At 44.7% G+C, this 21,827-nt stretch overlaps 3 protein-coding genes across 3 annotated transcripts; 2 read left to right on the plus strand and 1 right to left on the minus strand.

Annotated features, from left to right (window-relative positions):
* Positions 1-1,715: 1,715 nt before the first annotated feature.
* On the plus strand, positions 1,716-8,446 carry LOC149274441 (meiosis-specific coiled-coil domain-containing protein MEIOC-like). Its single transcript, XM_089505475.1, has 6 exons — positions 1,716-1,775; positions 2,102-2,259; positions 3,646-5,299; positions 6,295-6,429; positions 7,471-7,651; positions 8,274-8,446. Exons 1-6 carry the CDS (start codon positions 1,716-1,718, stop codon positions 8,444-8,446), a joined length of 2,361 nt encoding a protein of 786 aa, XP_089361601.1.
* Positions 8,447-10,986: 2,540 nt separating this feature from the next.
* On the minus strand, positions 10,987-13,989 carry LOC149274442 (coiled-coil domain-containing protein 43-like). Its single transcript, XM_089505471.1, has 5 exons — positions 13,807-13,989; positions 12,618-12,708; positions 12,360-12,495; positions 11,653-11,708; positions 10,987-11,174 (listed from the first exon to the last, which is right to left on the minus strand). Exons 1-5 carry the CDS (start codon positions 13,987-13,989, stop codon positions 10,987-10,989), a joined length of 654 nt encoding a protein of 217 aa, XP_089361597.1.
* A 75-nt stretch (positions 13,990-14,064) lies between these two features.
* On the plus strand, positions 14,065-20,310 carry LOC149274443 (protein DBF4 homolog B-like). Its single transcript, XM_089505476.1, has 9 exons — positions 14,065-14,094; positions 15,165-15,269; positions 15,365-15,418; positions 15,516-15,576; positions 16,654-16,690; positions 16,956-17,078; positions 17,382-17,475; positions 17,586-17,695; positions 19,035-20,310. Exons 1-9 carry the CDS (start codon positions 14,065-14,067, stop codon positions 20,308-20,310), a joined length of 1,890 nt encoding a protein of 629 aa, XP_089361602.1.
* Positions 20,311-21,827: the final 1,517 nt, after the last annotated feature.

Raw genomic sequence — 21,827 nt, forward strand, 5'->3', positions numbered from 1 at the left:
ATTAATCTTGGAAGGTACGATGGGTGTATATATATATATATATAAATATATATACATACATATATATACCTATATGATATTTCAAAACTATGGCCACCTAAGACTTATTAAGATACAGTAATACGCTTTCCGTTCCTCTAATATTTGGTTAACATACAAAAAAAGTGAAAAGACAGCAGGCCCCAGCACCAATAGAAACCCGAAGAAATAAGAAACTTCACCAAAACCATAGTGCCTCACTGTCGCTGGTCCAATGAAAAACCTAGCCTCCTTTTAAGCCCCACCCCATCGGAGTTTCTAGCCAATCATTAAAGGCTTTACCTCCATTCCTATTCCTGTCTACCCTTTCAGGCGGGAAGCAGGCGATGGACGATGCACGCGCAGCCTTCCTCCACGTACAGGATGCGCAGCCTATCAGGGAACACGATGCCACTGATTGGCTGATGGCAATATCCTTACCTACCCAGCCAACCAATGGGCATTTAAGAAGAAGTAGGCGGTTGCTGGGCCCAGAGGCAGAGGCAGAGGTCACGCGCTGGTCACTTAGATGTAACGGATAGCCAGCTTTACCTCAGTGACTTCTGTCAGGTAGGAGAGGTAGTGGTCGGTAGCTTACCTAGGTTCCTCTACCGCGGCACTGACGAATAACGGAGTTCCTCGCCATGGAGGTGAGGGGTCTTGGGCCTTGCCAGCACTAGAAGGAGTTACCAATGTAATCACTCTTCCAGGGGCTGTCTATAGGCTGTATCTCATGTCATAAGTGTAAAATATCTACCACCGATATACAGGCGCTTGGTTATTAGAAGCACGGTCAATTACATCATTTATATCTTGAGTTCAGTTTCCAGCGTTTGAATAGTTTGCTGAAACTCACGGAATGGCATCATTTTGTGCCCATCATAATGGGGGGGGGGGGTTACCAGCCGCTGATCTGGTTATGATCCGGAAAGGATCACAAGTCCCGGGCGATTAGTCTTTATTGATGCCAAGTCATGTGTGAAGAAATCTGTGAGATGTGGTGGGAGGCTTTATAAATGATCTGCCAGACCATCAGAAACCCACCTAATGTGTATATCATGGAAGCAGTGGTCCTGACTTCCCAGGATCTGCATAATTATTCCTCCCCATGATCTCCATCTTGATTGGCCCATTGTAAGGGTGAGCTGATGAGTAAAAGAGTTAACTCTTAGATACTGGACCTTGATTAGATATGGACATTTGGCCATTAAATACAGGGTCTGAGCTTCCATGAGGTGAACCATTAGATGAAATCTCTCCAAAGGAATGGCATGGATGCCTATATACGCACGCACGCACGCACGCACACACACACACACACACATGTCATATGTCGTATGTTACCTAAGCTGCTCATGGCTGTCATTCGCTTCCCTTTCTTGCTGGTTTTGTTGATCTTTTTCAATCTAATATAGAAATAAATGTGGAGATTGTGCATAGACGGGATCACTTATGTCTGTCCCCGGCTAGTGACGCCAGTTTTTTCTTTTCAGTTCTCGCTGGGGACCAGTACAGCTCTGCTGTCGCTGACATGCGGTGGAGGCTAACTGGACGCTATGACATCTGTACGGAACATCATGTATATTTGGGTAGTCTTGTTTATTCAAACATTTCTCTATCTCTTCAAGTGTAAAACCGCCAGCAGAGTAAATGGAAGATGCTGGAGTAACTTGGATCTGAGCAGCAAACTCGCGGACATGTGTAACGCAAACAGCATGTGCAACGTGAACTCCTTCTACAATCCGTACAAAATTCAGGTACGTTGTGTAGTCGTGTTTTGTGTGCTTTTCTGTGTTACGATATATCAGACATGGGATTGCACTAATGCCTTTTCCTAATAAAAGAGTTTTAGAAACTGAGGAAGATGTATGCAATTTCTGATAATGTAAGCTTATTATTATATATTATTAGTGATTTTTAGGATCTTCTACCCTTTTGTTTATTCAGCATAAATCTTTTGTAGCCCTCATAGCATAGTTTGGAGAAGAGTATCTGAGAGTGTTATTCGCTAGATGTATGGATTGTTTTACAGCATTAAGTGTATCTGCTATATATTTTATTGTGGTAATATCTATCTATGCAGAGTGACGAGTCTTTAGACTTGAGTCAGAACTATGAATCTTCTGCCCCTACACCCTTTGACCATTGTTCAAATACTTTGGATCCTTCACTTTACTACCCGCCTTGGTCTACTTACGGAGACGAGATGAGGCAAGTTGGAAGCTCGCAGATCATGCCGAAGTAAGTTAAGGAGCGTGATACCTGTCACAGGTCATGAACATTTTTACTTATTGTTGACATGTAAAAGATTTGTGTGACAACAAATTAAATGGAGTTGTTATAATATTTTGTAGAATTTGATTTCTCACCTTCTGCTAATTCTGTTAAAAAAAACTTGCTTAGTTTGTACAGAATCAAGAACAGTGAAGCAAACTTGAACTTTACTGATCCCTGAAAAAAGTGTGATTGCCCCTTTCATTCAAGAGCTCCGCAGCCCCCCTACTTACAGCAGATTCACTTCTACGCTGTTTTTTCTTCATCCACGCTAGGATTCCGTTTGAAAGAAACGAGTTTGGAAGTGAAACAGATTTATATGGACTTGTATCCAATATACTGGAAGAACCAGAAAAGGCACAGTCCTATTTTACCGAAGGGTTTGTATCTCTTTCCACGGATTTGCATTAAGTACCATTCTTGTTTTAGTCATACAAAGATCATTTTCTTCCTCTTAAAAGTGTAAACTCTCTCTTCTGTATCAAAATATTTGTTTAAAAACCCACAAATAATCTATTTACAAATGAATACTTTTTATATTGTAAAGGTGGGGCAGGGTAGAAAGTTTGAAAGCACATTCCATCTTCCGCAATGCGCTTGTTACAGTTAAGCAGAAATCATATTAGCCGTTGCCATCTCGCTGCATCTTGATTTGTTCTTAGTCACTGGATCAGTAGGAGGCAAAAATCCATAAAGGACTAAATGTAAGATTCTATAAGATTATATCAGGTTCCAAACCTGCAAATCTAAGTCTAATTGTTACAAGGATATTGATTCTTTTATAATCTTGTGAAAGCATTAACTGATATAAATGTATCACTCGGCCATTTGTAGATGTTCCGCATGTCCTGTGTAATAACCCCTAAACTGTACCAATTGTCAGTATTGGGGTGTGTTTATTAACCGGATAGTTTGCAGAACATTAGAACATTTGGACTCTTGATACCATAAATAAATAAAGGGACAGTGAGCTTCTCCTGCAAGATGTGCCGGGTTGGCTTTGCATATTGCATAGTTATATCCGCGAGTTGAAATGTTCAACAAATTTCCACCTTGGTGAATTCACCCCATTGACTTCTTCCAGCAGAATACACTATTTACAAACAAAACAGTAATCCTGTTTTCCTTTCGAACCTTTAATATTTAAAGTAGGAGCTTTTGAAACCATCTGTGTTCAATTGTGTACTAAAAAAAGACTAATTTGTATCTCTTGAATAGTAAACTCGATATATATCTTAGAAAGTAAACACCAGTGTAGTTGCAGCAGGGGTTGAGAAAGGCTTATGGGAAGTGATTGTTTTCTGAATGTGTTCTTTTTTTTTTTTTATCTAACGTTCATGTTGTATTTTGTAGTGTCTCACCTGCCATTGTGAAATCAGCGTGGCCCCTGGGTGCAAACAGAGGAACCGAGCACCAGGACTTCCGCGCAGACAGTAAAAGGTCTGGGGATTTTGTCGTCTTCCAAAAGAATCTATACGGCACAGGACAGGCGTCTGCTACGGATACCCAGAAAACGGATGGATTGTACCACGGGCTGAGTAGTTTGGCACAAGATGGACAGTGGCTCCATTCCAACAAGGTGAACAACACCGGCAGTTACAATGAGGACACCAAGGTGCCTTTCCAGGAATACCCGGTTGACAAGAACAGCTTTTCCACCTCTGCCTTGATGCCCGACGCCATGAAGGACTATTCGCAAAAACGGGCCGAATCTCTTGCTTCTCAGTTTAACAGATTTGCTGGGAATACAGAGCCTCTACAATATGAAACCAAGCCAGTCAAACACGCCAACCCGAGCTTTCAGGGATGCATAAATGCATTGAATGGATCGTCAAATGTGCCCGATTTGGATGTAGATAGTTACACTAAATTCATCCAAGCAACGCAAAGCTGTCAAAAACTTGAAAATGTAATGCCAGACCAGCAGAATTATAAGTTTGCCAAGACTCCATATCTATTATCAGATGAGCCTTACCAAAAGGAATCCCCATTTCTACCGAATTTTAACCTTAAATCAGATTATGGATTGAAAAGACTCTCTGTGTGCAAAGGGGGGGGTGAATTTGCTAACGGCGATACCCGAAATTCCGGCTTCCTGAAAGATTCCTGCTTGGTGCCACCTTTAGCTAGTGCCGCTTCAATCAGATCTCTGCCCTGGATGAATGGTCATACCGAGAGGAGCGATTCTCCTTCCCTGTATTATAACAAGAGTCTGATGACGAAGACAGGCAGCGATATATACACCTCTCACAAAAGCTGTGCCCAAAACACCAGCTACCCCTCTGTCTGCTCTCCTCCTCCGTTCCGCAGATACTGCGAGGAGAACCACGGCTATCCGGTATTTGAGTATTTTTATAATGGAGCAGAAAAAACACCGGAGGGATTATACAAGAATTTAGACGAAGGACTTGCCGATTCATTTAAGAACAAAAAGCTAAATGGCCTTTGTCAAAATCTGTCAAACCACTCGATTCCCGTAGATATCGCGGGGAGCAGGGCCTTTCCGGAGAAACCCCAGGGCATGCAGTATAACATCGAGAAAAAGAACCTAGGATGTGCCCACAAAAGTAATCAGAGATTGATGGACGGTGCCGTGAACTATACAAGTAACAGACAGGGAAGTGGCGATCATGATGCTTTGAATGGCGGCAGACTGCCGCTCCTACACAGCGGGTGCCTTTCAAACACCTTTATGATGGGGGACATGCGACGTAACGCATCCCCGCAGCCTCCTTCTACCAGTTATAGGTCTTCTTTTCCTCATGTTGTGGGCCGCTCCATCTCGCCCTTCATCGAGTCGAGTGACACAAACACATATGAAGACTTTGGACCGATTTATCCCCATTTCGGTGATTTGATACGTGGTGATGGCTCTTTGGGCAGCTTGCCAACAATATTTAGCAATCAGCCATTTATGAGGTCAAGGGTTGTGCCTGGAAGTGAACTCCACGTCCGCCTGGAAGAGTGTTACGAACAGTGGAGGGCTATGGAAAAAGAGAGGAAAAGGGTATGTAGAATAGAGGTGTGGGGGGGGGGGGATCCACATAACCGAGGCTAGTTTACGACGTTAAGCTTTGGGAATGTTTATTTACCCAACATTTTTTCTCTTGTTTGTAATAAAAATCCCTGCTAGGTCTATAACTTTTGGGGAAGTGTAGTAAAAATAGGGGTACCGTTTTGGCGCAGTGCTGGTATACAAATAAAGATGACCGTTCACAGTGACGCAGTACTAAAAAAATCTGCAGAGTCCCCCTATGCACTTCCAAGGAGGGCATCGCATACATTTAAAGGGGCCTCGCAGCTATTGCCTGTATTTAAGTGCATAGAGTGACAGGGATGTGCATTTAAAGGTTGTCGAGGAAAGGACAATTTCTCTGCTCCAGACTTGTTACGTTTCAAACGTTTACTGTAACCCCCGGCACACACCTGCCTCAGTTGTATATTTTGCGACCACATCTGTAGGGAATCATCTCTTCAGCACGCAGGACCAGATTTCTCCGGCTGGCCTGTGCCTATACCAGAGGTATAACTCGCTCGTTATGCGTTACGCCGAGTGACACCTTTCTAAAAATGTAGTATAAAAGGTGAAAGGCCAACAGCGTGAATCAAATACACGCCGGCGGCAGCAGCACGCACATGTGTGAGACATACATAAATTGTACATGAGGACGTATAACTTCTAGGTTTACTATCTTCAAAATATACCCGCAAATATCAACCTTCTCAGACATTCAGTTCCTTGTCGGTTGGTTGCTTGATGATTTTTTTATATATATGGTATGTAAAAAAAAAACAATCAAGTTCTTTGTGTTTAGAAAAGAGTATAATATTTCACATGTAGCGGGATCTTTAAAAAATATATATTTTTAAGTATACAAGTGAGATTACAGACTGGAATCCAAATCCAATCAAAACCCAGCTCGAGTATTTAGTGTTTGCTCTCCGGTAATGGAATTGCTTTTGTTGAATTAAGGATTCTTTAATGATTTTTATTTCTTTCAGACGGAGTCAATACTTTTGAAGCATTACCCAGGGAAGAAAGTGTCCAGCGCAAACAACACTCCTATCCCGAGGCTGGCTGCTAACCCTTCCAGAGTCGATCGTTTGGTTGTGGACCAGCTGCGGGAACAAGCCAGAGTAAGCAGGATACTTCACATATAATGACTTTATTCACGGTACGATGCGCCGTTACACTTTAACGTACCTGGAATTTCTTCTGTGCCGGAGGCATGCGATGCATTAGACCTCACGGAAGTAACTCGTTCAGCGCAGCAGAAAAACACGTTTACAGCCAACAGAAACATTATTCGCTTTGTGAGAAACGCGGGCCAGCATTCTTTATTTGGCCAGGAAAAACGCTACTTTGGAGCTCTTTGTTAATTGTGGTTTCAGTACAAAGACTACTAGGCACCTACTTGTTCTTTGCAGGGCTGTATGCCTCATTATCCTCATACAGTGCAGCCGTGTGTGTGGATTTGTTTTTAATCTGTGTGGCATCTGACTATTATTGACTATATATATATTAAATATATTTTTTCCAAGTTTAACGCTAAAGGTATTCGTCTTTAAATAGTCATTTGTAACAAAAATCCAGATCTGGGGAATCAGGATTGTTATTATGTGATGTCCATCACGTGTTTTGTGTGCTGGTGGCCCAAAGCTTTAGAAAAGAAGCCTGTGCTGTAAATAAAAAAAAGAGAGGTAACTGAGTCACTGACATTATGGCACAATTCCAACAATACATCTTTCCACGAGCAGATACTAAACTGGAAATAATGATGGAACGATGTAGAGAAGTGATAATCCAATACTGGCCAAAAAAAGAAGGGATGCTGCCCAACACTGACATGTGTAACAAAGTCACCAGAAACAGCAAGAAACTGGCGTGCCCCACTAACTAGCATAATGTAATCAATTTGATTAATGGAATAGGAGGCCAATGCTTTCCTGCTACCTGCTTTTCTAATGATTTTAAAGTATCAGATCTGGAGATTTTACTACTACGTTTTAGTAATGATCTCGCTATCTGCTTGAAATGAAAATATTTTGTCGTTTGGATAGCTTTAGACAGCTTCTGACACACGACTTGGTCGAGAAGCTTCTCACATACAGACCTGGTAGATCGCCTTTCATCTGCCTTCTGAAATAACAGGCTCCTCTGTACAATCGTAACTTTAGGTGGTGACGCTACTCGGGAAAATGGAGCGGTTCCGCAGCTCTCCTCTCCACGCAAACATCCCCACAGCCCTTGACCGCCTGCTGGAGGCGATTCATATCGTACAGGCACGTCGTAAGGATGAGCTGGTGAATGCATCAAACCGCCAGCGACAAGGAGGACCTCGTCACCAGGATGATAAAGGTACTTCATATAGACGGCCTATATGATTATATTTAGGAGTGATCTGTGACGTGGCGAAATTGTTGTACCAGTAAGCAGTGTTAGAAAATAACAATGTTTTCTCCTATAATTAAATGCACCGTGATGGTGTCACAGTGACATCACTGGAGTCCCGTTTAAGTATATATATATATATATCTTTTATGAAGAGGGAGAATGGATCAGAATCAGAGTCTGTCTCGGTTACAGCGATAAGTCCTTTCTGTGGTGAAGGGAATGGTATTTAAATGCTGTGAGTGTAACAGGACTCACAATGAGCGCCGTTCCGCTGGCCCCTGCGGACACAGGCATCGGTAGGCAGATTTCCATACAGGTGCAATAAGGAACAAGCGGTAATAGCTCATCCTATATCTTCAGGGTAATCATAACGATGTCTTTGCAGGAGTTACCATGGCTATATAAATTCAGTCAATAGGCCGTTCAGTCCTAGCGAGGCTAGTTTTTCCCGGCCATTTTGCATCATTTTCATATTGTACGTTTATTAATAATATTAATTGTTCTATATTTGTTCTAAAATCCGGAATGTGTGACCAAGCAATTATGTTGTTCCGATTTTGTTGCTTCTCCCGCCCCCCCCCCCCAGACGTCTTTGTGCTCGCTTCCTCCATCAAAGACATGGCTGCGGCTACTCGCAAGGCGCGGACAGCCCTTTGGTGCGCTATGCAGATGACCGTGCCCAAAACGCCCCCATCAAGCAGCGCCGGGAACTCAGAGCTGGCGCCACAGACCACCGAGAAACCGTATGAGAACGCCTAACCTTTTATCAAGACGGACCACTAAATAACTACCAGTGGCTAGTATTTGATTTTAGATTTTGAATTTTCCCAATTAAGTAAGTTGTAAAAAAATATTCTGTTTAAATAGTTTACACATCAATACCGTAGTCCGTGTAATAATGCAAAACACCATATTCTTAGAGAAGACAGGATTGGCTGTAATTCATGAAATAGCCTGTAGGTTTTTTGTCACGTTTTACCAGTTTCTAGTTTGTTTCAAGACGTAAAAAATTCCGCAACAGATCGCTTGAAAAGGAGCAGACGTCATCGAACGGCGATATCACCGGTAGTAACGCAGCGTAGAAATTGTTCCTATCGTCTGCCGGTCCCGTGCGTTTCCAGCAGTAACTCAAACTTTTATTTACTGATCACCCGATCCGCAGAAAAAGATTTGCGCCCATTTGGAAAAACCGCCGTCTGGTACTTGGCTCTGCGAAGAGCGTTAATGGATTGTGGAATTGCGTTTCTTGCTGTGCATATAAACCAAGCAGCACACCTCGCTCTGCTATTAATGTACAAATTCATTTAACACACCTGATGTATTTATTCACAGAAAATCCACAACCCAGTCCGAGCATCTAGAATTGTGGATCGCGAATAACTTAAACAAAGAGCACCGCTCACATGCCAGTTTATTTTTTTTTTTTAGAGTAGCGATTAAGAACGTAGATTTTTAATTTAGATATTGGAAACCATGCCTAATTAAGCTGTACATGGTGTTATATATTTATTTTTTGGGGGGGCAAATCCATTTGCTGTATTTTACCAGTTTTAAAATTGTAAACAGAAAAATCAATATCCTCACAGCCCTGAGTAATGTATTGGAAAGTCTGCGGATATAACGACTGCTTGTACTAAATGGTCAAAGAAAAGAAGAAAAAAAAAACACATTTCCCAAATTATATATTTAGCTTTTTGACGTTGGGTTTAAATATTTTCCCATTATTTTTGCCATTATGCACGAGGTGCTTATAATTTCAGTTTACATTCTGTTATTATTTGGAATTTCCGTAACATATTCCTCTGAGAATTATCAATCTGTGGTTCTTCCGTTGTAACCACTTCTAACACCGGGTTCGAGATGATTTGAGGGAAACGTAATGAGCTATTTGTTACAGTAAATCTTTTAAAGAATTCTTGTTTTCCAAGATTTCCCCCTCATGCGCTTCATTTTAGCCTGTTTTGGATAATGTGAGGAAGAATCTACGTAGCGAAGGTACACAGGCACTATGTGATCATTGATTCATAAACCTGCCAGCCAGAATGAACTAGGGACTCGTGGCAGAGACGTACTCTTGATGTGTCTTAAGTTAAACTGAATTAACATGTTAAATATTTAGAGCGGTGTGTGGACTGTAGTCACTTACAAATAAACATCTTCTTGTTAATGGAAATGGTTCCTGTCCTTGTTTAATTCACGAAGAAAGCTGGAAAGCCCCATTAGCCCAGAAGAAAATGGAGACTTGACCGGTATTGGGGAAAAAGACGTAAGGTAGCATTAGATTTTAGGACATTACACCTCAAGAATGACTTGTTGTAAAGGGGCCGTATAACGTCCCTGACAGCCCACAGTATCTGGAGCTGCCGATGATTAATAATACGCCGGCACCAGCATTCCTTAAACCCCTCACATAATAAAGAGGAACCCTGCCTGTACCAAACCACATTAAACCAGCATGTCGCAGAGATAGACGTCTGCATTCCAGCTCTGGCTCTTATGGGGCAGATTAACTGTTGGATTGGGTCCCAATGCCCAGACTCTGGCCAACAACTGCTCACACTTGGCTACCCAAGACGCGACTGGTGGGACCTCAGTGACAGCCTAGCAGCAAATTCAGTAGAGTGACATATAGGGTTACCCCACATATAATTCCTATGCATTGCTTATAATGAAGGCCTACAATAACCAGCTTAGTGGGTGTCTACGGAAAGTGTGCCTGCGCGTCTGTGCGATGCTCGCGTTGGACGGTGGATCATTGGTCTATGATTCTATGTCTTAATAACGTAGCGAGCGTACAGTAAAGCTTGGTTACGGGACAGTTGTTCTGCTGGTAGCGTTTATTAGAGACATCAAGTTACAAACGTATAAATATCCTCTATTCAGTGCTGAGGAAAGGCAGAAACGGGTCAGTGGCTTGGGGAGAGCATGTCGGGCCTCTAATACGCCTACTGCTGGGGGCTTTCAGTGTTTAAGGGCTCCTCATGCAGCAAAGGGAGCAGATTACCGATCCAGTGGGTCCCCAGAGTTAATCCACAGCCCTTCCATCCACTAGCCAGGGAGGCAGCATACATCCAGGGTGTGTAGTCCACCGGTCACCGGTAAGAGCAACGCCGACCCACTTTGGGATCACTGGATGGTATTTTGGGGAAATGCCCTCAAGTGGATGGGTAGCAGCAGATCAGCTCTGTGGGACCTCACTTCTATACAAGCGGCCGGTCAGCTTCACCCCCCTTTACTGCAAGAGATGTACCTCCGCTCCATTAACCCCCACCTGACCGAAAGTCTTCAGATGTTCCGGTTTATCGCTTGCGCTCCCCTTTCTGTGTGCGCTTCTTCTCCCTGTCTTTGCGCTCCTGCTTGGCCGCCTTGTCCTTCTCCCTTTGCTGCTTGTCTTGCTCTTTCTTCTTGCTGGACGCTTCTTTCAGGGAATCGCGTTCCAGTTTCTTTGCGTTCATCAGGTCTTCCAGGTTGGTGTTTTTGAATAACGCTGAACAGCAGTTAAAGTCTGTACTCTAAATGGGATTCAAATTCTGCGCGCGGCCAGGAAAGTCAGCCTGACGTTGGGTTACTAACCCAGCGACCGCAAAAACGGTTAAGACTGCCCCGTAAAACGCGCAATTCCTTCCCTCCCGGATCCGTGTCCCTGCAGCACCAACACTGTGTGTTGGAACATCTATACAACCGCTCTATCCTGCCCCATCGCGTACAAATGAGGCGTTTTAAGCCCGGGGAACGTTCCCCGTTGATCAAAACACACAGATTCCGGGGCCTGATCGCAACTTTGCCCTCCACACGAACAGCAGACGCAGACAGCGCCTTGGAGCGCCCGCTGAGCCTGACAGAGGCAGACGGGCCAGATCTGCCCATCGAAAACAGACATTTGGAAATGTTTTAAGAAGGAGAAGCATTGCTTTGGAATGAAAGTTTTCCATAAAGCTTGAATCCCGTTCATAAATAAAGGATACATTTATCCGGGCTGAACGGAGAGGCGGCCGTCTCGGCTTCCGCATCTTCATCTTCAGTATCAATAGTTAAGGAATTTGACCGCTCGGAATATCATACAGAATATAAGACTAAAGTAACCATTATGGATTAGGAGACACGCGACTGCGTGTGCAGCAGAATTATCGCACGTAGCTTTTACATCACGTCCCCATAACGAGCCATACGATACGTTCAGTAGATTATTAACAGATGTATAGATCGAGAGACATAACATATAATAGAGCGAGAAGACTAGCTGAGAACGGCCGATGTGATGGTGAGAACCCGCTCACGTTTTATCATTTCCTTCATTCTCGCATGATATTTTTCTATAAGCCGAGAGAGATATTTGAGTTATCAAAGATTATATCTTTCTAAAGGCGAGAATTAACCCCTTAAGGACAATGGGCGGTCCCAAAACCCATTGAAAACAATGCGTACATGTACGGGCTTTGTCATTAAGGGGTTAAATAGATTCCCTTGTGCCATTACAGCGGAAAATACCCGTTGCCATACGACACCGATCCCAACTTAAAAGGTACATGTGCGGATTCCGGAATATTTCCATAGAACGCCGGAACGCGCCAAACCAATCAATCAATCTCTACTTTAAACGCACTAATACTCCACGGTCGCCGCGAACCTTCGGGATATCTCCACGCGGCTCTGACTCACAAGCAAAGGATATTTCTCGTCATCTGTGATGTTGGCGTACTGCGCCAGGACGGCAGCCTTCCTCTGCTGCTCTTTCTCAGAAACCTCTTTGGTCTTCACAACAATCTGGGCCTGTTTCTCGATCATGCTGGCGAGGGCCTGGACCTCATCTGGGTAGGAAAATCAAGTAACCCTTCACCGCTGGCTTATATTATATCCTATTATATATTTATATATATATATATCCCATACCCAGACATTATAGAGCTCATTATTGACAGTGAGGAGTCACCTTCTTGGCTCGCCTGGGCAGCTGCTGCTTTCTGAGTGTCGTTCCATTTGGTTACGATCTCCAGACAGACTTCTTCTATCGAGTCTTCTTCCTGGGCAAAAGATATTTACGAAACACCCATCAGAAGATTAGATAAAGAACTTTAATTCGCCGAGTAGGGATTTGACCAAATACAATTTTATTCATCGCATATTCTCTTCTGGAAACAATAGTTGGGGTGTTGGGTCGCGTTACGTTGGATTCCTACTTTTACTTTGTAACCTGATTTACCGTCTGAGGCCGTTAAGGTACTGAATGCCCTTTATGTGTAAAGGAGGTATGTTTGCGCTCTGTCATGTCAGAGGTTTGTACAATATGATGTCACACAATGTAACCGGATTCACCATCGGTGTCTCCATCCTCTCCTGGGAGATCCATCGCTTCTCATTCGGCTTCCATGATGGCGCCCCCTGTCTGCGGTGTTGGAACTGCACACAGCTGTCTCGGCAATGAGAGCCTCAAGAGCCAAATATGACATCCATGACAGCGAGGATGAGACGCATGGCTATAAATGTCTTACAGGAAACGTGTCGCCTGAACAAGCCGCGTGTTAATGGGAACATACAGCCAGGAGAGCGGGAACGGTGCGGGCTGAAGTTACCAAGTTGGATTTTAAGTCAGGATAAGTCGTGATCGTTGGAAATATCGTGCAGCGGCTTTTATGTCAGGGGCGGAAATCTTTAGTTCGGCGTCGGATTTCCAGCTGAATTCTGTTATTAAACACCCTGGGAATTAATGAGCCGTTCCAAACAAACGCAGACAGCGGTCACGGGGGAAACTTCTGCTCTCGCTCCACGTACAGCGGTCATTTTAACCCATTTAAACACCCTCCCTCTCTCTCTCTCTCTCTCCAGTCTACACCCGATGGGGTCTGTTGACGTCATTATACATTATGAAGGTCCAAAACCAGCCAGCTACTGCTGAAGAGCTTGGTCGGCCCTGTATAATGTATAGTTAAATCAGCGAGACTTCTTCAGTCTCATCACCCACCGAATTACACATTATACAGGGCCAGCCCAGGCCTCTTCTCTTAAGAAACCTCCAAGTGTTGTGAATTCATGAAATCGAACGGTCCCTTTAGTGAATAACACTCGCTCCCAAATCACCCTCCCCTACCCCTCTCTAAGCCGGACTCCCGGGCTTGGCTCACCAGAAAGGCAGCTAAGATCCCTCTCAGAGCTTCGTCCCTTTCCTCATGATTGTCCTCCTCCTCCCTTAGAACCCCCTGGATGTAAGCCGGGTACACGGCCGGGTCCATGCCCAACTCCTCCAGTCGCTGTTCCAGCCATGACCCAAAATCCACGTCCAGCACCTGGCCGCTGGGCGCCGCCATCTTCCTAGCAGCCTGGGTCCTTCCCGGGGGCGGGGCTGTCAAGGGGCGCCGCGGCGACAGCAGTTCCTTGTACGCATGCGCAGTAGCGGCTGCCTTGCCGGCTTCGTATTTCTTAGCAGTTTGACATCACCCGGCTTCCGTCCATAGGCGCCACTTGGAAAGTTTAAATCCCTCAACAGAGAATTGCAGCCTAGTAGGAGGTGTATGAGAGAGAGAGAAGGAGCCCAAGGATACCTGCGAGGTAACGGGCTGTCAGATAGGGGAATGATTCGGCGGCTCCCAGGAACAGACAGTGTGGCCATTGCCATGTTGTAGCTTTACCTCTTGTTAAACTACAGCTCTCAGTGATAGGAGTTGGAGAGAAAAGGCGTAGAATTATTCAGGCGATTAATGGAGAAGTGACTACATCTGCCTCTTTTTTTCTTAGTATCCATGGCTGATCTGAACCCATCTAAGATTGGTAAGTAATTTGTAGAGTCTGGTGCTACTTGTGTTACCCTCTTATCTAGGAGGTGGAGATATATATATATATATATATATATATATATATATATATATATATATGTGTGTGTGCGCAGGTCCGAGGGGGCATCCGCAGCCTGGCTTACAACTGGATAGGAAACAAAAGTTGCGGAGCTTCTCTTTCTCCGGGAAATTATTCTACCTGGATCTTCCACCCAACAAACAAACGCAGCTTCTCACGAAAGCTGTTGGCAGGCTGGGAGGGGTGAGTACCTTCAATGGTTTCCATGCTCCTTTCCAACAGCCGGTTCAGTAGTTGATGGGTTTCTGTGACGGTAGACCTGAGATCAGATTCTCCCAAGAGCTTTCCTTCTAACGTGTTCCCTAAATATGTAAAAGGGCCGATTTGTCTCGTCTTGCAGAGAGGAGCCATGCTTTGTTCTCCTAGTTCTGTGGAGACGCGTAAAGTAATATCTGAGTGCCCCTTGGGTGTTGTGATTTTGACCCAGAACTTGCCCAGCATCCCGACCAGCGCCTCCTGCAAGTTGCCCACACGTTTTAGCTTATCTATGGAGGCTTAGTGAGTGGCCCCTATGGCAGTGGCTAGCCTTTGAGCACAATTCTAATATGACTTTTGGTGATGAGTACATGGAGCCAATAGTAGGAGTGTGCGAGGTCAGATTCAAACCAAGCACTGTTTGGACAATTCTCAGGTAATTGAAAGCTTCCTAAGCAGAGATGTTGACTACGTGGTGACTGGGAACAAGAAGGTGACGGGAGGAGGGCGTGCCAGATACCAGAACGCAGGAGGGATTGAGGTGAGAAGAGGAATTGGCCTGTTTGACAAGTATATTATTCCCTTACCCCCACTTACCCCATCACTTGTCTGATGGCCTGTTTTATCCCCCTTTAGTCAGCTCATTACAGCCGTGGGAAACAGCTCTTGAAGAAAGTCATTCAAAACCAGGTATGTTGCCCCGTCGGGGTTGAAAACGGCTCTAGCGGTTGGGTCATGTCTCTCTTCTCATGCCTCCTCCTCCTCTTCTTCTTCTTCTTCTTTGCAGGATTGCAGCAGTGTTCTCACCAATGCCTGTTCTTGGGGTGTCTCTATCCTCCACGTGGATGGTATCCTTTCTTGCCACATGATTTTTGGTACATTCTTACCCAAACGTGTTTCGTTATGGGGGTACCATTGACCAGGAAGGTGCAGTAAGGTAACGACCAGCCAGGCTGTTGCAAAGATTAGGAAATAGTCCTCATCTGTGTTGCTGTTACGGCTAATTTATACGCAGGTACCAAATAGTACAGCGGGATATGTGGTTTATTCCTTGATTACCGGGGTAATTGTCCCCTGTCGAGGAGGGCACTCGGCTTTCTATTAGAATGACTTATTGTTATTCCCTTGACTCTTGCTTGCCAGCGGTCTTGGAGTACCTCGAGCATCTGGACTGTCAACCTCAAAACGGAATAAGCGACCGACCCATAGAGGTGAGGTCTGCATATTCGCGCGTGAGGTTTCTTTTGTATTTCTTTAAATCACTTCCACCCAGACAGGGTCGGCCGGACTTTTGTATGACTCCAGGTTGTGGAAACTCCGCCAAGTACCAACAGTAATGAGTTTGATCGATTTGCACTCTGACTCCAGAGGGAGTATCCGTAAACCTTTTACCGTCTCGCAAAAGCACGTTCGGTGACATTGGATCGGATTCGCACCGCGTGCATAGATCTTGTTTGGTGTTGGTAAGATTGGTAATTTTGACAGAGCAGAAAAAGGCTTCAGTGACCGTTCTAATTAAAATGGGTGAAACAAGTGCCAGTTAACATTAAGAATCACTCCCGAAGACTCAGTGTTTTAATCTTTGAATTCGAGGGTAATGGGAAAGGAAGCAAGTAGGGAGCAGCTTCCCGATATTCTATTCTTCCTCTAGCTTCAGATCAGTGCCGTTTGCCTCAAAGATCTCAAATGTATCTCCTGGTCTGATTTGAAGATGCATGGAGCCGTGGTTTTGAAGGAGGACTGGTGTAGGGCCATCATATTCTTTCTTTTCCTCTAATATAGCTTTTTTTTAGCACAGTGCTTTGGATACTCCCCTGTATGTGGTTTGGGGACCATGAGATTTATTAATTGTCGGGTAGAGCGAATTATCTGGCATGATATTTTGGCAAAAAAACTAAAAAAATCTGCATGTACTCTCGTTATAGGGAAAAGCCGATGCTTCTGTAAAGCCAAGCCGGAAAGGTAAGGACATGGCTCCAAAAAAAAGCATTTAAATCTCCTTTTAAGTGGAAGTGCTAGATTTTAGTGAATCTCAACCACGTCTTTAACTTTTAATTTTATCGTAAATATTATTAACTGCTTACAATACTCTCTACCCAGTTGGTAAACTGAGAGGTCTCTTCTTGAAGATTGAAGACCAAAGCCGGTGAGTTTACTTCCTGCTCACCTCACCAACCATCAGAACCATCATACTCAAGTTAATGTATGAATTTCTCTTTCCCTATAGAAAGTTCCGACCTCTACAGTGTACGTTCTCCAGCTTTCCAGACATTTCATATGCGTCTTCGGACAGGAGCCCCTTTGAGACTGTCCAAACGCCCAACAGCACCCACAAGGAGAAGGAGCCAGGGTAAGCAGAACCCCCACTCACATCTGCTGCAGACCATGAATGACCATGAGTGTGATCAAAGAATTCCGGCTTTGTATAATAATGCTGCCGTAAACCAAGGAACTTGGCCTAGCTCGAGTCCTTGTCTCCTACCATGTTAGTGCTCCACCGGTTCCTAATTCGCTGAGCGAATTCTGGAAATTCAGTTCAGAAGCTATTGTTTTATTTATGGCTGGGATTGTACAGCTCTCTTCTCCGACACTTTAAATCAAGCCTAAAATGTTAAGGTACTGAATAAATGGCATCTTCTCTACCAATTATCAGTGAACAAGAAGAGGATGAAGGGGAGAAAAGACCCCAAACGAAGAGGAAAGGATATTGTGAATGCTGTGATGAGACCTACGTGCATCTCAATGAGGTGAGTGAACCAGCAATATAAAAAGACCATGAAGAAGGCAGAAATGGCCAGGTTAGGGGCGGCTGCACAAGTATCCTGCTCTTTACTCTCGTTTCCGCTTTTTCCCCCAGCACCTGGTTAGTGAACGCCATTGCCGGTTCGCTCTCATTCCTTCGCATTACAAGCTTATCGATGACATAACCGCCAATTTCGCCTTTGATTTTGTGGAGCTGCCCGACTGGTAGGTGCTGTATGTGAATGTTATCTGTGTAACTGCTCACTCTCTTCCTACACCGCCTGTATTCTACCCCATTCACTGGCCGACCGGCCCCTTAGCAGACTCTATTGGTAGAGTGAGCCTTGCGACCCTGCGTTATTTCAGGCCATTGCAGGGAAGTCTGACTTAACCTTCAGTGATGTATAGTTAGCGCGGTGGGTTCTTGTGCCCTCTCGCCGGTTTTAAAAATGCATTAGGCAGGGCCGGCCCTTATCACAGGACGAGCTGTGTCTACGGATGCCGTCATGCTGCTGAACCCAACAATCTATCCAAAATCCACCATTCCTACCGAAAGGTTTCGATGTGTGCAAGACCCTAAACTCGTAAATGTCACGTACCTGCCTGGAATCTGAATAAGACCAACGAGGTCTTCAAAGCTTATATGACTATGGTTTACTCTGTAAACATTTGGTCCGCCTAAAGTTTTTAGAGATATCTGTCTCTGTCTCTCTCTCTCTCTCTCTCTCTCTCTCTCTCATTATAGTACGTATAAAACATCTACACTTTGAAGCCATTTATCATTTTAATGCTCTAACAACGGAATAAAGAAATACAATATGTTTAATTTTTTATAACCGCATCCATTTCTTCCGGCATTATATTTTATGAGTAATGGATGACTGATTGCACTCATTCTTGCAGCATTTAAATTCCTCTCCTTACTGTATAGGAACCACCATGAGATGTTTTCCTTGGTTCAGATGCCTCTTCACCCCCCCCCCCCCATCATCCTTAATGTGTTTTAAATCTCTGCCTTTTACCTCCATAACATTAATTGCTTGTTTGGCTGTCGCCCAAATCGTATGGCAGACGTCCCAGAGCCTTGCAGAGACTGTGTTAAGTAACCCTATCCTGTAGCATCTTGTCAGGACCTCATCGATTCACCTTGTAGGAACGCTTCCGCCCCTCCCAAGGTTCTTGGTATAATTTGGTTTTAGGAGGAAGCTGATTATTATTATGGGTCGGTTTATGTAGAACGTCTATGTACAGAACTTTAAAGAAATGGAATAACAATGACCCCCCAGCCTTCTTGTAAGTTGCCTCTACGGGGTGGCTTCTGTGACGTGGCCAGGAAGAGCTTAAACATGCGCCCCCAGTTCCGAGCCCGCAAAAAAGTTTGCCTAAATGGCCCACAGGAAAACATTAGAAATGTCTGACCCATTAAATGCCGATGGATCTGAGCAGCATTACTGAATTAACTTGGCATTGTGTATCTTTTTGTAATGCGTTGCTAATACCTGAAGTTTTGTAGTTCCCGACTGCAACTCTTTATTCTGGTTTATTTCGGTTTTCTGTACTCTAGGTTTTCTGTGGATTATGGAAAAGGAGGCAACCAGAATGCACCGGACGACGTTAGCGGGCCGATGGAAAAAGAGGGGCAGCAACTGGATCCTGTGCAGGCTCCTTTGGAAAGTCCTCGCCCCGAGGTGGCAGAAGCCGTGTCTCTTGGACGTGAAGAGTTGACGGGAAGACCTGTGCCGTTGGGCGTTGAAGTCGCAGAAAGATTGCACGTGGCGGCTGATGTAGAAACCAGATCCAATGAAATAAGCTCTGGGCGGAAAGTGATGGAAGGTTTGGGTTCCGTGGAGATGCCGCCGGTGAACGTGGCTCCTGAGCTGCCGGCGGATATGGCCGCGCATCTTCATGACAATGTCCCTGTGGACTCCAGGCTCCCGTTGCCCCTGCCAGGGGTGTCTGACCTATTGACTGCAGTGAATTTGAGTGGAAACTCGTCTTCTCCTGCAGATCTGTGTAAGCGAGCACTCGATGATTCTGCTGAGGACGTTCCAGTGAGGAGCCACGCCGGCCAGGCTAACGAGAATGTTTTGTCGAAGGTTGCTGAAGACGTGCATGAGGAAAAACAAGCAGCCGTTGCTACTGAGGTGGCATTAAGTGATTTAATGACCTTGGTGCCAAAGGAGAAACCTTTGGATACCGCAGAAAAGTCGCATACGCGCATGGGTAGCAACTTGGGCCCAGGTGGTTTGACTAATTTCAGCCAAAAAGCAGAGAAAAAAGCCAGCCTTAGTAACGATCCATTAAACACTTTATGCTCGGCGCTGTCTCGTGGGAGACGGTTATTACCAGTCCAGCCTACTCCTCTCTCTCTACCCGCCGAGACAAGGACTCCCAGCACGAGCTGTCACAGAACGAAACGCAAACACTGCGGATCCCCTAACTCCCCGCCTGCCAAGAGACCCCTCGATACGGGCAAGGCTTCCGTTAGCCAGGCGGTGGCCTTTCCCATGTGGGTGGAAATATGGGAATATGGACGGGAAGCCCCAATTCCTCTTTGGGCAGACTGGACCAAGTGGGACAAAGGTGAGGGTTCTGACGGCCTTGGATTGTCTTGCGTTATACCTATGCTGACCCAGGAGGCCGTGTCCTCGGAGTCCGATTGGGATGCCCAGCTGCTACCCCATCATTCGATAAGCTCCCAGCACTCCCAGCAGTACGGCCAACTTCTGACCGCCCAAGTAAACCTCGACGAGAGTTGGTACGGCAAACGGCTGTGCTCCGTGCTGGCCTGTGACCGGGCTTCATCTTCAACACACTGTGCCCCCATCACACCCACGTAGGGACTTATGTCTGGAAAGCAGGATATTTATTGAAATGCAGCCGCGTATGATGCTGGGATAAATTCTGCTTCCTTAGTAAATGACCCTCATGGTTCACTTTATTATGTGATGGTTTTACTGCGCACTCCATTCCAATGTTTGTTTGCCCCCCGCTGCTTGTCTTTTGGTGTTTTCACGTTCCTCCTCTTTGACTACATCCTCGTGTCTCTGGTGTTTCCCACCCCCCGCCGTTCTTCCGGGCCGGTTATGTCAGAGATCCTTCTGCTTTTGCCCAGAGCTCTTTAGCTGTCTCTTAATGACTCTTAATGGCTTGGAGAAGTTTGAGGTAGAATTTAAATGTCTGTCCTCTGATCCCGCCAGGAGCGCGAGGCTCCAAACTCATCCTGTTCTCAAACCCGTCGAGAGCGGTCGGCAAAAAAGAGATTTTAAGAGAACCAGCCCTTAAAAAAAAAAAGGCTCAAAGTGATCACATGAGATATTTAACCCCCAAAGTGGAAAAAGAATGTCCGTGAAGTATGTTTCTCCGTTTAAGAAATTAACGGGGTCAGCTCGACAAGGACCTAATATCGATGTAGAGTTTGATACAGACGGTGCCGCCTAAGACTGTCCCTTTAAATGTAGTAAAGAGGCAGTCCCACCTTGTGGCCAAATATTTTGACATTGTCTGTTCCCTTTAACCCATTACTTCCCGCTTTAAGCATAGATTCAATACCATAAACTATAAACCATACCTTCAATCTGCTGTTTATAAAATATTTTATCGATGCTGTATAAGTAGGGTATTCAGCAGTCGATCGGGGAAACCTTTCGAGCCGTCGATCGTTTCACTTCTGATGAGCTGACTGTTATTGTGTTAATGCCTATTTGTCTCGTGGTCGCCGTGCGTCCCGTTAATTCATTGATCTGTCGCTGTCCTGACTTTGCGTCTTATTATTTAAGGTCTAGCACATGACTTGTGGTCTGTTAGTTGCCGTCCTACTTGTATTCTACCTCAGTTTTTACTGTAAATATTATATTTTGTATTTTTCTTTTTCTTCAAGCTGTCTTAATAAAAATTATCTGTTTTTAAGGTTTGTGTATTGGTTAAAATCACTATAGATTTGATCAGATCTAGTGTATTTAAAACTAAAACAATCGCGTTTTGGCCCGCAACATAGGAGTGTCGCCTTTATTCTAATATGTCGTTCTTTCAAAGGGGCCGTTTCACCTAAATAAGGCATTAATGGGTCATTTGTCACGTTAAGATGTAATTTATTACGTTTCTTTGTAGTTTTTAAACACATCAACAAGAGCAGCTGTAGTTTTAATTTCCTGTTGCCATAGTAACGCATACTTGGACCTATCAGTGCTGTCTCCTAGTCCACATGACTACGGGATAAAGTTAGTCTCGGCCCAACAAAAAATGTTAAAATCAGGGAGGGGGGATTTAAAAAATCTAGAGATTTTTGTTGTAGTTGGTTGTTGGCGGTATGTCCAGCAGAGTAGGTGTACGTTTCCCAGATCGTGGGATTCTCTCC

Source organism: Sceloporus occidentalis, unplaced genomic scaffold (genome assembly GCF_023333645.1).
Source record: "Sceloporus occidentalis isolate IW3139 unplaced genomic scaffold, rSceOcc1.0.p SCAF_330, whole genome shotgun sequence".
Classification (NCBI taxonomy): Eukaryota; Metazoa; Chordata; class Lepidosauria; order Squamata; family Phrynosomatidae; genus Sceloporus; species Sceloporus occidentalis.